The sequence below is a fragment of the Orycteropus afer genome, unplaced genomic scaffold (genome assembly GCF_000298275.1).
Source record: "Orycteropus afer afer isolate SDZICR_OR568_19922 unplaced genomic scaffold, OryAfe1.0 scaffold00057, whole genome shotgun sequence".
NCBI classification, from domain to species: Eukaryota; Metazoa; Chordata; class Mammalia; order Tubulidentata; family Orycteropodidae; genus Orycteropus; species Orycteropus afer.
Genome location: NW_006921644.1, coordinates 8,402,371 through 8,418,811, shown reverse-complemented (window position 1 = coordinate 8,418,811; position 16,441 = coordinate 8,402,371). Strand labels below are relative to the sequence as shown.

Genomic DNA, 16,441 nt, shown 5'->3' with positions numbered 1-16,441 from the left:
TTGCAGACCCCCTGTCCACTGCAGCTGTGTGCCAGTGCACTGGCCAGTCCTCTCTGCAACGGCCTTTTCCTGTTGATTTTTCTTCTGCATGCACATGCCATGCACAGTCTCTTACCATCATCCCTTGTCACACGTCCAGCCCAGAGAGCCAGTCGGAAAGCCCCACCTGTGGGCCAGTGGGCTGGACCTCGTGAGCCTCTTTGCTGGTGACCTAGCTGGGTGGGCTTCCTTCTGACCACAGACTGACCATCTTCCTGCCGTGGCACTCGCCTTTCAGGAACGGCGACCACATCCACACGAACTTCAGGGACATGTACCAACATCTGAGGAGCATGGGCTACTTTGTGGAGGTCCTTGGTGCCCCCTTCACGTGCTTTGATGCTAATCAGTACGGTGAGCAGTGACTGCATGCCATCCACAGACCCCCCCCCCCCCCCAGCCATCGTTGGGTTTGCTACATGCTTACAGGGTGAATGACAGCATTAAACGACAGGCCTACAAGGAGTCTCCTCGTCCTGGTGGAGGCCGGACAAGGCTTTCAATCACACTATCACACTGCATGCGTCCCTGTCGGGTGGGGTGACTGTGATGTCCAGGTAAAGCACCAACTGCCAGACTGCTTGGGGACAGGGACATTTGTACATCTTTCGAAAGCTAGAAGCTCTAGCGGTGTAGTGTTTTTTATTCCATCACAAATGAGAACAGAAGGCTGCAGCTGGCTGGCCCCCGGGTGTTGTCGAACCCTGCTCATTTACTTTTTTCACCCCTTTTTCAGTGGCACAAACCAAAGATTAGGTGCCAGGAACGTGAGACATAGTCCCCAGTAGATCCCTTCAGAGGTGCAGTTCCCACCCCTGGTCTCGTTTGCCTAGGAACGCTGCTGATGGTGGACAGCGAGGAGGAGTACTTCCCTGAAGAGATTGCCAAGCTGAGGAGGGACGTGGACAATGGCCTCTCGCTCATTGTCTTCAGTGATTGGTACAACACCTCCGTTATGAGAAAAGTGAAGTTTTATGATGAAAACACAAGGTACTGCTATGAGGTGGTGTTTAGATGAGAAACCTGACTTGGGGAATTAACATCTGTCCAGCAGATCTTTAAATGACTGACCTGCTGGTGGTCTTTTCCAAGACATGTTCAGAAAGCTTGGGTGGGAAGAGCTTTCTCTCCATACAGCGGATATGCTCTTGAAAAATGCTGTAAAATGATACTTTGCAAAATAAGTAAAATACCCGTTGCTTTGAGTATTAATTTCGAGACTTCAGCATCTTTTCTTGTTGAGCTGTAAGTTCTGTTAACTCAATCTGTACAACTACTAGCACACCACAGGAACTGTTATTGAAAGGAACCTTCTAGAAACTAATAATCAACCAAGCATTCCCATTGTATTCCAGGCAGTCCCTGGGTTACAAACGTACCTCAGTGCAGGGCTTCCAACCTGTTCTGTTGTGGCTGACAGAGAGAAACAGGGACAGATCGGAGTCTTACGATTTGGGTGATTGGCCATAGTACTAGAACAGGAACCATTACAGGTGAAAGCCCTGGCATGAGAGACTTGGAAAGGGTATAGTGAGCCCTTCAGGAGCCTGACTGCATTATTGGCCTATGGAAAGCCATAGGGAGCTCTGGTGCTGCAATGTTGAAGGCTATTGGTTACTAACCAGATTAGTAGTTCAAAACCACCAGCTTCTCTGTGGGAAGAAGATGAGGCAGTCTACTTCCATAAAGATTTAAAGCCGTGGAAGCTCTATGCGTTGCTGTGAGTTGGAATCAACCCGATGGCAGGGGGTATAGAAAATTATAAGAAGTCCTGGTGGTGCAGTGGTTAAAGCAGTCACCTGGAACCAAACAGTCTGCAGTTTGAACCCTTCAACAGCTCCATGGGAGAAAGATGTAGCATTCCACTTCTGTAAAGATGTACATCCTTGGAAACCTTCTGGGGCTGTTCTACTCTGCTATATCATGTTACTCTGAGTCTGAATCAACTGGATCACAGTGGATTTGGGTTTTTTGGTTTGGTGGAAAGCCACACACATGCAAAGCAGTGTGATCAGCTGCCATCTTTGAGTGGAGCACCGCCATCTTTGAGTGGAGCACTGCCATCTTTGAGCGGAGCACCACCATCTTTGAGCAGGGCAGTGCTGTTTCACAGCCCTGCTTTAGTACTAGGTAGATTGGCCCTCACTTTGAAACAGGTGAACCAACTCCTACTCGCAACAAATTCTTCATCACAGTTACCTTCACTTGCTGCATGCACAGCTTTTAAATTGTTGGAAAGGCTTGGAACCTTTTCTTGCACCAAAGTAAGATTAAAGAAGAGTTGTACGCAGGTGTTCCAACTGACCTACAAATTCTTAAAGACACAGGAACCAATCTTGGTCATAACCTGCAGATTGGCTGTGTAATACCCTTATAGTAGATTTGGAAATTTTTTCTTTAGAGTCTTTGAACTTTTCTTTTTTTGTGTGTGTTGGGGTGAAAGTTTACAGAGCAGATTTACTTTCCATACAGCAGCTCACGTATACTTTGTCTCATAACATTGACTGCAATTTACTACAATTCCCTCCAAATTCCTACAGAATCCCTCCCACTTCCTCCTCATAATTACCTCTTCACTGTGTCCTGCCCTCCCATGCACTCCTGCCCCCTGAGCTGTCTCCCTGTGCATACACTGCCCTTCTATTCTCTCATGATTGAGCTCTCCAAGGAGTATATCTACCTAATGTAAATGTTCAGCTCATATGCCTGTCTTTGTTTGCCTGGAAGCCACAGGAGTGGGTTCAGTTCTAGACCTGAAGGGCAATAGAGTCTTTGAACTTTTACATGTTTGTTTGTCTTTTCCTCACCTACAAATCTTGTCTAGATCTAGGCTAAGCTGTTGAGTGAGAGTGTTTCAATGAAATGCTTTCATTTCATTAAAAATACTCTTCCTGCACTTTGCATCCTGGGTCCAGTGCAGTCATTAGCCTGAGCTGAATCTTCAGCATGGACAGACTGGAGTGTGGCGGGGGCACGGTGGTGACAGTGGTCAGTGTGTGTGTGCTCAGAGCCTGTGCCTTGCTTTCACTTTCACAGACAGTGGTGGATGCCGGACACGGGAGGCGCCAACGTCCCAGCGCTCAATGAGCTGCTCTCGGTCTGGAACATGGCGTTCAGCGACGGCCTGTACGAAGGGGACTTTACCCTGGCAAACCATGACAGTGAGGCTCTGTATTTACTTTCTCTAAACGGCACGTTGTTTCTTGAGTTGTGATCTCGGGAGACTTGTCTCTGAAGTCTGAGTTTCAGAGCAAGGAAGTTGTAATTCCTGAATAAGCAACTCAGTATTTTCAAGAAGTCCATCACGCAGTGTGCTGACCACTGTCCTTCTGTCCAGATTTTTTAATGAAAATATTTTACGCAAGCATTCCTAATTTTGGTGCCATCTACAAAAATTTTTCTCACGGAGTTCTGATGGTTCTGTGGTTAACAAACTTGGCTGCTAACCAAAAAGATAGTAGGCAGTTCAGACCCACCAGTTACTCTGCAGGAGAAAGGTGGGGCTGTCTGCTTCTGTAAAGATTTACAGCCTTGGAGACCCTATGGGGCAGTTGTGGTCTCTTCAAGGGTTCGCTCTGAGTTGGAGTTGACTTGATGGTGGTGGGGTAAAATTTTTCATGTACTGTATACTATCGAATGGTGAATTATCATTGTTTATAAAATCCTGTTGCTGAAATAACTGCACGTCTTGGTCGTGACGCCTCCTGTAGGTAAGCGTCCAGCGGCTTGTTTCCGCAACAGCACTTGAACGTGGTTATCAGTGATTGTGCCCATCCCGACTTGGAAGGCTTAATTAAGTCCCTGGCAGCTCTCTGTTCAGAAACTGGTGTCAGCAGTATTTTTTTTTAAACTAGAATTTTGAGACAATTACTTGTATTGAAGTGTGACAAGGCAGTAGCAGCTCTCAAAAACAATTTTTAAAAATGGTATAATTTGCCAAGAGTGAATTTTGGGTGAATGACTAGTTCTTGATGCCAGTGTGGCGTGTTTGTGTTCTGGTTACTTTCCATAACTCTCCTCTAGTGTATTACGCGTCAGGGTGCAGCATCGCCAAGTTCCCAGAAGACGGCATAGTGATCATGCAGACGTTCAAGGACCAAGGTAAAGAACTCTGCGCAGAGGCGCTTTGGTTCTTCTTTTTATGATAACGTTTATTGACGGTAATTCACGTGCTGATAATTATCTTTTTGGCGTATACAGTGCAATGGTTTTAATATAGTCACACAGTTCTGCACCCTCCACCGGTATGTCATTCCAGAACAGCTTATCACCCCTGAAGAAATCCTAGCCCCTTAGCTGTTCCTCATGCCATTAGTGTTCTGTGTTGCAGAACGAGCGGCCCCTCTTGAAGCGCACCATTGCCATAACTGACGTCAGGACGTTTTATTAGCTCAGAAGGATGAGCAGTCAGCAGTTCTCACTGGTCTGTCTGCAGCTGCAGGGTGGAGCTAAAGTCCCGAGAGGCTCTCCCCAGTTGTACTACCTGCAGGGGGTCCATCTTTTGCATCAAAGCCACCTGGTCAGTCCACGGATCTGTGCTGCGTAGGTTATGTTTTCACTCGAAATCTGTGACTGGTCGTGTCTTCCCCTGTCATATGGTACAGCTTACAGTGGGTTAGCAATTCCTTCTGAAGGCAGTATCTCACAGGACAGTGTCACTGCTGTCATTGGGCACACTCGGGGGCCATCTGTGACTCGCTGCTTTGGGCAAGGAGAAGCAAAATTAGATTTGAAGTGCTTCCTTAAAGAACCGTCTGCATGGGATCAAAAGGCCAAGGGTTACAGTAAAGCGAAGGTGAGACGGTGGGGGCAGGGAGGCTACACAGTGGCAGTAGAACAAGCAGGAAGGCCACACAAGGCTTTCTGTTACGTCACTGTGTGACCTGCTGAACAGACAGTGCTTTGTGTTGATGTGTATCCTTTGTGAGAACAGGAAGGATTTGAACTGTGAAGGACTATGCAGACTGGAGTAGAAACAGATCTTTACAACAAGTGTCGACATGAAGAATTTTTTAAATAAGAATTAAATGAGGATTTCATTTTAAAAGGAGAGAAATGTCTTACAAAGAAGTTCAACTTAAAGATGCATACTTTATGTTGGTGCTCTGCCACGGTCTGAAGTAAAAATTAATTACCTTGAAATCCTTTGACAGGGCGGCGTCTTTGTTTCCAGAAAGGCCTTGAGTTGAGTCATCTTTTAGGGTGCAGAGCAGGCATTTGGAAATCTGGGTTACGCGGGGCCAGAGGCAGCCCATTGTCAGGAGCCACGAGGCCCAAAGGTGGAGTGTGTGTCTTTGCACCGTCCACATGCATTGCTGCTAGCTTCCCCCCTCCCTCCAGAGCAAGTCTTGCTGCTTTCCCGCTTGGCCTCAGGTGGACCGATCCACAGAGAGCATGACAAGGGGCAGTTTGATAGTGTGGTAACATTTTAAATGTTCCTGACCCAGTGCCTTCTGGACTCTGCTGATGTTGCCCTCTAGATTCTGTTGCTGAAGTGTGCGCTTGGTCTGCGGGTGAAGATGTTCAGGTTGTAGGCTGAGCACTGAGAACTGCTGCCTGGGGCTTGGGTACCTTGTTGACCTCTGACCTGTTCCACCTTCTCAGCTGTGTTCGGGTATGCTTGGTTCTAAGAGGCTCTGCTGTCAGGATGTGTGTGGGGGATTAAAGAAACAGAGCTGCAACCTGAATTTTAAACATTCTAAACGTCAGTCACATCTCTTCTGGCTTCACATGATAAGATGTGAAACCTGGGTGACCATACAGCTACGTCCCAGACACCTCCGTGTGTAGCAGGAACAGTCCAAAGGCAGGGGCTGTCAGGAGGAGACGGCAGATAAGAATTCCTTTTGGCATGCACAAGGAGCAGTGATGGTGCTAGGCTTGTGGACCAAAGACTCTGTACCTCCGTTTCAAGCAAAAATGAAAGAAGATGGAGTGATAAATTATGCTAAAATCCAAATTAGTGCCTTTTAAGATGTTTTCCTATCCTACAAGTGTTCACTGTTTCATAAAATGCTGAATTTTGCCATGATTTTATGTTTGTTAAGTGATAACTAGAAAATAATTGGTTCTTTGACAGAAATTCTTGTTTTTTGTGTGTGTTGCTTTAGGGTTGGAGGTGTTAAAGCAGGAGACGGCGCTGGTTGAAAATGTCCCCATCTTAGGCCTTTATCAGATCCCGTCTGAGGGTGGAGGCCGGATTGTGCTATACGGGGACTCCAACTGCTTGGATGACAGTCACCGGCAGAAGGGTGAGGACAGCAGTGCGGCAGGACGGCGCACGGGCCCTGGTGACTTCCTCACTTTCCCTGGGAGCCCTGGTGAAGGGCTGGTGAACAGGCCTTGCCCACATGAGCCAAGTGCAAGTGGGCTGGCCCAGTAGCTCCGGGTTGCTTGGAGTTTTTGATAGGTATTGAGTCCGGATGCATTTAAGAAACAGAAGAGACCTGCTTCGGCACCGTGCGATGCCTTCTCCGTCCCCACCCTCCCGAGGCCGGTGGGTGCCTGGCATCCATCAGGGAGTGCGATGGACCCCAGCTTTACCCTCTGGGCTGCCTGTGTGCCTCCAGCGCGGCCACACGGGAGCAGCAGCGTTCCCCATTCTCCTCTCAGACCTGGGGGTTTTGGCTGCTTGGGCCTTTGTCCTCCAGAGGGGTGTGTCACAACCTTCAGGGGTGTTAGGGGCGACAAGGAGGAGGATAGCCCCCCTTTGCTGGTGTCTCTCAGGGCAGCTTCCAGACTTTGGGCTGTTGAGATGGGCTGCACACTGTGTCCTGTTTTATGGAGGAGGAAGTGGGAGGGTGAAGCGTGACATTGCAGAAAGGGCACGGGGGAAGCATCTGACCTGTAACGTCATGAGGTGGCGGTTGGAGGTCACTCTGAGCAGCATCAGCCCAAGGCTGCTTCCTGCGAGGTGGAGGTCGTTGTACCGCTGGCACCTCTGACCTTTTTCCAAACTCTCACACCAACCACCCCTCTCCTGACGCTCTCTGCTTCTTTGCTGGGTTTGGTCATTTGTTGCAGTGGCCACAATACTCAGATTATGGGGTTTGTTAGGGAGGTAACAGGTTACAATTCAGGATCAGAAACAACTTAAGACGGCGTCCCCTCAGCTGTGCCTGAAGGCATGCTTCTCTCTGGCCTCAGCCAGGGCCTGTGTTAGGAAGCTTCTCGCTTTGCTGAATGGGAGCCCAGAGGGACACCCCTTCCACCCAGGCTTCCTGCCTGAGGCGCTTGGCTTTCTCACTCTGTGGGGCATGCTATCTCAGCCCGTTTTTGGTTCTGCTTCTGGCATCTCGCTGCCATCTCAGCACAGGGATCCCAGGTCCATGGACGTGTTCCACGCCCTGCTCTTCTCCATGGCGGTGAGACCCCCCTTTCTGCCTTTGGGATGGCTCGTTTGAGCCTGGGATGGCTCACTGAAGTGGGTAACAGAACTGACTCATCTCCACGTAAGAATTCCACGCATCTTTTTTGCGTGGTCCCACCCCCACAAGGGTGCCATGGACCTTCTTTACATTATTGACAAGCTGTTCAGTCCCCTTGGTGGGCCACAAGCACCTCACACTTGCATAGTCCCAGCCAGTGCCACCCAGTCATCTGGTGGGAGTCATACAGACCCTGGCTGGAAGAGCCATGCCAGGTAATTCACTGCATCTTACACATGTTCCCGCTGAGTAACAGTTGGCAGAAGCAGGGCTGGAACCTAGTGTTCTGACGCAGTGAGACCCCTGGAAAAGTGTGTGTGTGTGGAGTGGTATCTGTCCCAGTGCTTGCAGATCACTGGAAGAGCGCAGCTGGAGGAAAATAGCCTCAGAGCTTTAATGGCGTCACACCCCTACCCCCGCCCCTGCCCGTGCTTTCCCCTCTTCCCTCCCTCCCTGCCCTCCCTTCTCTACCCTCCCCTCCTTCCTCTCCTTTTCTCCCTCTCCTCCCTCCTCTCTCTCTGATTTTAAGTTGAAGTTGAGTAAATTCCTAGCGTTTTATGTAAATCCTTAGACTGTGATTGGACTTCTTAAAAATCAAAAGTGACAGTTGAAGAAAGATTAGCGTTTTCTTTTAAAGACTCACGATCACCTGGGTAAGATTTAAAATGCTGAGAAGACTGTCCCAGCCCTTCACTTGCAGATGGCAGCCTTAGGGCCTCACAGGGTCTTGCAGCATGTGACTGGAAGTGCCCTTGACTGAGCACAAAGTACGTCATGGTGTTTTTCTCTAGCGACTCTCACCTGGTCCAGGTTGATGATAACGGGAACAGTAGTTCCAGGCTTCAGTGCAGTGTGGCATCTTTAGGCTCTGGTGGAGCCGGGCCTGTGGAGCTCTGTGAGTGGGAGCTGGTGATCCTGGCTCAGCACCTGGACTCCTGGGACGTCCGCAAGAGTCACGGCCCGCTCTCTGCTCTCTATGTCAAGGACTGGGAGCCACCAGCCTGAATGGCCGTGCATGTTAGTAACTGTCCCGCCTCCTTCAGGCATACCTGCTGGCTCTCACCTTGAGTGGTGGCAGGGCTCTGGCCCTTGCCCGGGGCCAGTGGGTGCTCGGGCAGAGTTCGGCCACCACTGGTTGTGGAGGTGCTGCTGCTGCTGGAGCGCAGGCCCTGGAGTGAAGCCCCGGCTGGTCACATCTGCACCTCTTGGTCGGTGGCCTGGGAGGCCATGTGGGGCCAGGAGCTGTTGTTGTTGTTATGTGCCGTCGAGTTGGACCCAACTCATAGCGCCCAGGAACTGGTGAGCTGGAATGTGCCGGTTTGCTTTGGCCTGCAATCTGCCACTGTTCTCCTTCCACTTTGAGGTCACTTTCTTTTATCTTTCTGTATGGTTCCTCCTAAAATAGCATCTTTCCTAACCAACATGCTTGCTCACTCCACAGACTGCTTTTGGCTGCTGGACGCTCTCCTTCAGTACACATCGTATGGGGTGACCCCTCCCAGCCTCAGTCATTCCGGAAACCGGCAGCGCCCGCCAAGCGGAGTGGGCTCCATCACCCCAGAGAGGATGGAAGGTGAGTGGCTGGTTCAGTGCTCAGAGGGGAGTGGTCCAGCCCAACATGACACTGCTCTCTCAGCATGTGCACGGCGTTTTCCTTAATGGCTACGGGGGGCATAGCAGATGGCTGTGGCCTGGCCCTGTGGACGCTGCGGAGGGCTGTGTGCTCCAGGTGCCTTGACATGCTCGAAATCCTCCCTCCCCACAAGCTCAGCTGGGACTCCCCAACCCCAGGTGCAGGAAGCGGAGCATGGAAGTTTGCAGCTAGACCAGCTAACATTGTGAGCACGCTCTAGGTACCAGGCACGGGGCTGGCGCTTTCCATGGATTAGCTCCTAAGTCCTTGCTGTAATCCTGTGTAAGGGGGTCTTTTATCGTCTCAGTTTCCAGATGAAGAGGCAGTATCCAGAGAAATTAAGTAACTGGTCAGGGTCACCAGGTGGTCACAGTGGCCTTGGCAGGTCTCATGGATAGCAGGACTGGCTAGCATGGACCAATTTGGAGGTCTGCCAGGCATAACTTTAACTGGTCTCCAGCCCCTGAAAATGTAAAAAGAAATGGGCAAAGCTCATTCAGTACATCACAGATGTTGTCACTGCAACATGGGCCCTTTGTCAGGAGCTCGGTGGCCACGTTTGGCTCCGGTGTCAGATGGTACAGATCTAAGGAAGAAGAAATGGGAAGTTGGAAGATGCAGGGTTTCTGCTTTTTGTTTAGGGGAGAGGAAAATGTTTCCACGAAGCCTGTCTGCAGGTGGGCGTTCTCGTGCATGGCCTGGAGCATGCACTGAGGGTCAGGAAACACTGACCACCTGCTGCTGTGCACCGTGTGACTGTCAGGGCGTGGTCTGTTCCGATGGACCCACTCACCTGCAGCGGGAGGACTTACCGCCTGCAGGGCACCATCAGGGCACTGTCCTAGGCACTGGCAGAGCCTGTAGGACGTGCTTCCGAGGAGCATGGTGGGCCTCTCACCAGCAAAGCCTCTGCTTGCCCCTTGCTGCTTACTGACAAGCCTTTCTCCTTCCCACTGACATTGCGTGGTCTATAGGAAACCACCTGCACCGGTACTCCAAGGTCCTCGAGGCCCACCTAGGAGACCCGAAGCCCCGAGCGCTGCCTGCCTGCCCACACCTGTCCTGGGCCAAGCCACAGCCCCTGAATGAGACGGCTCCCAGGTGAGTGGAGCTGTGGGCTCAGTGCTACCTGACTTCTTTATTTGTAAGAGAGAGGCATTTTATACCGTACGGTCATATAATCAGATCTCCTGACTTGTCTTCTTGTGATAGGATTGAAATTAGTGAGCCCCAGCTTGACCTTTGGAATTATGTTCCTCAGCGGTGTCCTGTGTGAAGATACTGCTGTGGGTAACTAGAGTCCTGCTGCTCTCTATAGTGTCGTGTGCCATCAAGTCGGTGCTATCTCATAGTGAGTGACTTTGTAGGACAGAACTGCCCCATAGGGTTTTTAAGGCTGTAATCTTCATGGAAGCAGACTGCCACATGGTTCTCCAACAGGGCAGCTGGTGGGTTCAAATTGGCGACCTTTTGCTTAGCAGCCAAATGTTTAACCACCAGAGTTCCTTAGAATGTTGTTAGGTGTGGTTAATTCTTGGTTAAAGTGCTGTGACCAGCAGGCACTGTCTGAGCCAGAGCCCGGGCTCCTTTTGGTGAGGGCGTGGCATCCTGATGCTTGAAGCGATGGCTTCTGTGCAGGTGTCGAGTGAGATGAACGGCAGACCGACTGGGGTTCCTGGGACGAGGTTTGGGTTCTGAGGTGGAGCCTGACCCTGAGGCATCTGCTGTGGCCTTCAGTTCCTGTGCAGGTGTTGTCCCTGGTGAGCGTAGTCTCCCGAGATGACAGCGAGAGCCCCGTCACTCGCCCTTCCTCCCCCGTGTGCACAGTGTGTCTGTCTCCGCCTCTCCATTGGTGCCATCCCGTGCTGTCTCTGGGTGGAGTGAGCTGACTTGGAATGACTGCTCTCCGTTTCTCTGGTTCCCTTTGAGTCCCCACCGCTCTGGCCCTGAGCAGGACACTCCTATTCTGGCAAGGGTGTTTAGGGCTTCCTGACAAAAAGTACAGGAGCTATTTTTGCAAAGCCAGGGCCTAGGTTGCAAGCACAGCGGAGCTCCCTCCCTCTGTTTGCAGTGGTTGCTGCACTGGGACCCTGCCTTCTGGCAGGAGCATACTTCACACCCTCCCGGGCCAGGCAGCTGCCTGGTAGCCAGCCGTCTTCCCATCCACACCACCTCTGCCAACAGGTTCCCCCTCTGGTGACATCTCGTACCTTCTTGTCCTTTGCCCTTCAAGGCTGCCCGTGGTGTCCACTTTGCTTGGATCTCAGCAACGTACAGGTGTTGGTGGGGCTGGGGAGAGGGCTGTGAGGGATGCTGTAGGTAATGAGGAGGAGGCTGTGTGTGGAAGGCCTGGAAGACATCTGCTCTCTCCCTGCACACACAGCACTCAGGACAGCCCTCGTGGATCACGGGGCATCTGTGCAGTGTGTTGAAGGGACGGTGTGATCGCAGAGCCAACACGTCGTCTTCTCATTAGCACTTTGCCCCTGTTCCACTCACGCCTCATTCTTTGTCCTTCAAGTTCTGAGGAGTTTCCATTTTCACACCATTGATTTACAAGCTCCCAACATGCAGACTAGCCGTGGCCAGCAGCTCCCACACGTTCCAGAAATCTATTTCTCCGCAGGGCTGTCTGGGACTCTGAGAAACAGTAGCAGTGACCCTTGCTGTCTCCCTGCCCCATCATGTAATCATTTAGTTCTAGATTGGTCCCTTGGGGATATTGATAAGCATAGCTCCTAAAATGTCATTTCTCTTGGGCTCAGTAATCCCTTCCAGGTATGTCCACCCATTATCTCACGTGATTTCACATCTTGTTGGCGATTACTCTCAGGACTCCATCTGGATGTATTGTGTGTCCCTGGAAGAATGTGTGACAGGGCAAGGGTGGCCACAGGGGCCGCCCACCGACGTGCTGCTGTGTCGGGCGGCAGCTTCCACACATGAGGGCACTGCAGGGGTGTTGGACCTGCAGGAAGCTCAGCCCCGGTGATGCTTTCCTTCTGTCGATGCTTTCCTTCTGTCGTGTCGTTACCATGATCGCTTCAGTAGAAAGTGCTGTCACCAAACAGTGAAATTCCAGCCCAGGATCTCACTGTCAGCGCCAAGATACAGGCCCACCACACATTCAGCTAAGGTGTCATAAAGCCTCCAGATCATTGGTTCCGTGGCTCAACCTTGTCAGTTTCAGACAGATGAAACCTGAAATATACAGGCAGTCAGGTTCCTTAGAACAGGTTTCAATACCCATTGGCATTTTCCAAGCGATTGCCCAACTGGAAATGTCTGGCAGGGTTTCTCTCTTACTGCATGGAAGGCTTCTTCCGAGACCTGAAGAGATGCCTGGCTTCACCTTGGCCTTCATCCTCATGGGTGATAAAACTGGACGTTGCTACTTCCCCTCGGCCAGAATAAGAGCGGCAGGCGCAATCTCACTGTGGATAAACAGCAGAAGATGTGGGGACTTTGTCATTTGCAGATGTTGTTTCACTCCTTCCCTTCTGGTGGCAGGAACAGTGCTCATGTTTTCCACACGTGCCCCGCCTCTGATCTCAGTGCCTTCCCAGACTGTCTGCCGCTGTTGACAGCTCGTCGGTCTCTCATTCGTCTCTTGAAGTCGTGTGATCTGAACAAGTGCTCAGATCTAAGGACTGATAATAATCACAGTGTTGCTATAACTAGGGCCGTACACATTGCAGAGCACGTGTGCTCCTCGGTCTTAGAGCACCTGCCCTGGCAGATGAGGCTGAGTGGATTCCAAGTATTACTACTCAGACACTCTGCCCTGGTGTCAGGTACCTTCAAGTTAATTCCAACTCTCGGCACCCCTAGAGGACAGACTCAAACGGCCCCATGGGGTTTGTTGTTGTTGTTAAGTGCCGTCGAGTCATTTCCGACCCATAGCGACCCCATGCACAGCAGAACGAAACACTGCCCGGTCCCGTGCCAGCTCCATGATCCCTGCTATACTTGAGCCCATCGTCACAGCCACCGTGTCAATCCATCTCATTGAAGGCCTTCCCCTCTTTGGTCGACCCTCCACCCTACCAAGCATGACATCCTTCTCCAGGGAATGGTCCTTTCTGACAACATGACCAGAGTAGGTGAGACAAAGTCTGGCCATTCTCGCTTCTTCAGAGCATTTCGGGTGCACTTCCTCCAGGACAGATCTATTAGCTCTTTTAGCAGTCTATGGTACCTTCAGCATTCTTCGCCAGCACCGCATCTCAGAAGCATCAGTTCTTCTTCAGTCTTCCTTAATCATTGTCCAGCTCTCACATGCATACGAGGCAATTGGAAATACCATGGCCTGTGTCAGGCGTACCTTGGTCCTCAGGGAGACATCCTTGCTCTTCGGCACTTGAAAGGAGTTCCTTCGCGGCTGACCTGCCCAGGGCTACACGTTGTCTAATGTCCTGACTGCTGCTTCCATTGGCCTCGATTGTAGTACCAAGCAATGTGAATTCTTTGACAACCTCAGTCTTTTCTCCATTTATCATGATGCTGCTCATTGGTCCAGTTGTGAGGATTTTTGTTTTCTTTATGTTGAGACGTAATCCATGCTGCAGGTTGTGTTCTTTAATCTTCATCAATAAGTGCCTCGAGTCATCCTCCCTTTCAGTGAGCAAAGTGGTATCATCAGTGTATCTCAGGTTGTTAATGACTCTTCCTCCAATCCACGGGGTTTCCTTGGTGTAATCTTTATGGGAGCAGATCCCCAGGGCTTTTTCCCGGCGACTCCACTGGTGAGTTTGAACCACTGACCTTTCAGTTAGCAGCCAAGCACTTAACCATTGGGCCACCCGGGCTTCTTACTCTGTGGTCACTTGTGTGGCATCTGCTGCTGTCCCCCGTGCCCCTCTCGGAGGGTCGCGACGGCCCTGGCATCTGCTGCTGTCCCCCGTGCCCCTCTCGGAGGGTTGCGACGGCCCTGGCATCTGCTCCTGTCCCCCGTGCCCGTCTCGGAGAGAGTCACTGCAGCTCCTGCATCTGCCTCTGTCCCCCATGCCCCTTTCAGAGGGTCTCTGCAGTTCCCCACACTGCTTGGTGACATCACCAGCCTCAGACGAGAGCAGGCTGGGTGGGAGTAAGCTGACCCCATACTGCGGACCCCGACTTTAAGCATCACTGTCCCGAGTGTGGACTTGATGTTGACTTTTCTGTCTTGGGACCGGGAAGTTACACACACCTACTTGCCTTTATGTTGAGGTAGATGGGAGCATCACTTGTCTTTAAGGCCTTTCTGTTCCTCGGAGACTAGCTACAGTGCTGAGACTAGCATAATTGCTTATTTTTATTTTGTTTTCATCCATTTCCCTGAAGTAACCTTTGGAAACATCAAAAGTTACTCTCTATTGACCTGGACAAAGTGGCGTTGCCCAACTTCAGATCAAACCGCCCTCAAGTGCGACCATTGTCTCCCGGGGAGAGTGGTGCCTGGGACATTCCAGGAGGTAAGTCCTTGTGTTCTTTGCTGTTGCACTAGATCAATGCTGTAATTTGTTCAGAGGATCTTCCCTTCGCTCATCCTTCTAAAAAAAAGATGAAGACGTTGTTGTCCCTCTTGAAACATTCTCCGTGGAGTTTTCACTTTGATCTTTTTACTGTGACAGGGTGTTAGACTTGCACACCCTCAGAGTTCTGCCACACAGACATGCAGCATGCACCCAGGGAGAGGCAGCTCCTGGGCTTGCTCCCAGTCGCTGGAGGTAGCCAGCCTGGCTCCTGAGCCCTTGCCACAGTGATCCCCCCGACTCTCTGCCCAGGCCCGTGGGATGTGGCACTGTCCCATGAGTGATGAGACTTCACTGGTAGATAGGGGTGACCCCTGGTGGTTCCTCTTCCCCAAGTGCAGACGCATGTGCCCTCTGCAGGTGGTGGCTTTGGCCTGAGCAGACTGCTGAGGCAGGTCTGCGGCTCTCCCTTCCCTGGGCGACGGGACTGGGGTACTCCAGCAGAGTGGGGCCCCTCTTCACTCTGGAAGCGTTGTTCTTCCAGAGAGGTGACATCCTGAAGGCTCTTTGGTTCTGGAGCTGGGTAGAAGCTCAGGGCATTAGGAGGGGTACCCCAGCCCTGGGGACTCTGTAACCTCAGGATCCGGAGGGCCTGCTGTGGTTCCGGGGTACGCTGACAGTGATACATTGGGAACCCTCAGCATTGCTCATGACAGGACGCTGTCAACCAAGGGCCCTCCAGCGGCCACTCCTGGTCTGTGACGGCACGTCGTCCCGTCTGTGGAGGGCTTTCCCAGAGGAGAGGGGCACAGCCAGCAGGCACCCATCCCACCTGGCCCTCCTGCCTCTTCTCCCATTCAGCCAGCTCGACACCCTTCCTTCTGCCACGCCCTGACAGGCCAGCCCCCCGCAGTTCCCTCGAGTGTCCCGCTGCACGTCGTCCTGTGCTCTGTCCGGAGGGTGGGAGGGGCCGTGCCCCACCGTGCCCCTGCCCCCCCGAGAGACTGCAGCCTGCTCACTGGAGCACAGCTGCAGCCAAAGCCACACTCGGAAGGCCCCAGTGACACTGAGCTGAGGCGTGCAAGGCACCCCTGCCCCGCCGACCCAGCGGGAAGCGGGTTAGCTGTGGTCGCTGATGAGTCTGGAGGCTCCGACTCTGGCCTCGTGAGTGCCCCCGGCCTGTCCTCTTTCAGGGATCATGCCTGGCCGCTACAATCAGGAGGTGGGCCAGACCATTCCCGTCTTTGCCTTCCTGGGAGCTATGGTGGTCCTGGCCTTCTTCGTGGTACAAATCAACAAGGCCAAGAGCAGGCCCAAGCGGAGGAAGCCCAGGGTGAAGCGCCCCCAGCTCATGCAGCAGGCGCACCCCCCAAAGACCCCGTCCGTGTGAGCGCCAGGAGAGCCAGGGCTCCTTCCTGACGCCTCACGTGGGCAGCGGAGCTGGAGAAGGTTTGTACCGGGCTCTGGAGCCCAGGAGCCGCGGGTGTGTTGGAGTCCCTTCTAGGTGGCCTCCCCTCCTCGCTCACTGTGCGTCTCCAGGTGTCTCGGGGCCAGGTCCCGCCAGGAGGGACTCGTCAGTCCGTCTCTAGGGGGACGTCCCAGCGCAGCACCAAAGACTTGGAGAGCTTCAGAGACGGCCTGGGGTCTTCTGACCCGAGAGGAAGATGCACTTCACACTCGAACAGCCCCAACCAAGTGAGACAAGCTTGGTGGGGACTGTTTTCTGTATTTATTGTTGGAAAAGTCACTTTAAAGACTCGTGCTGTTTGGAAGCAGAGCTGTGTTGTGGTCAGTGGAATGCGGTATGGTCTTACCCCATCGTGAGGAGTAATGACACAGATTCCATCGCCATCTTTGATGAGAAGAACAGACTGAGATTTGACGGAAAC

General features: G+C 52.1%; 1 protein-coding gene across 1 annotated transcript in view; it reads left to right on the top strand.

Annotated features, from left to right (window-relative positions):
* Positions 1-15,942, top strand: part of MBTPS1 (membrane bound transcription factor peptidase, site 1) — a 42,121-nt gene extending 26,179 nt beyond the window's left edge. The window contains exons 14-22 of the mRNA XM_007939134.2: positions 278-393; positions 873-1,029; positions 3,076-3,200; positions 4,063-4,140; positions 6,150-6,290; positions 8,908-9,039; positions 10,074-10,200; positions 14,422-14,552; positions 15,746-15,942. Coding sequence (XP_007937325.1) covers positions 278-393; positions 873-1,029; positions 3,076-3,200; positions 4,063-4,140; positions 6,150-6,290; positions 8,908-9,039; positions 10,074-10,200; positions 14,422-14,552; positions 15,746-15,942 — 1,204 coding nt within the window. The remainder of the gene's footprint in view (positions 1-277; positions 394-872; positions 1,030-3,075; positions 3,201-4,062; positions 4,141-6,149; positions 6,291-8,907; positions 9,040-10,073; positions 10,201-14,421; positions 14,553-15,745) is intronic.
* The last annotated feature ends 499 nt before the right edge of the window (positions 15,943-16,441 follow it).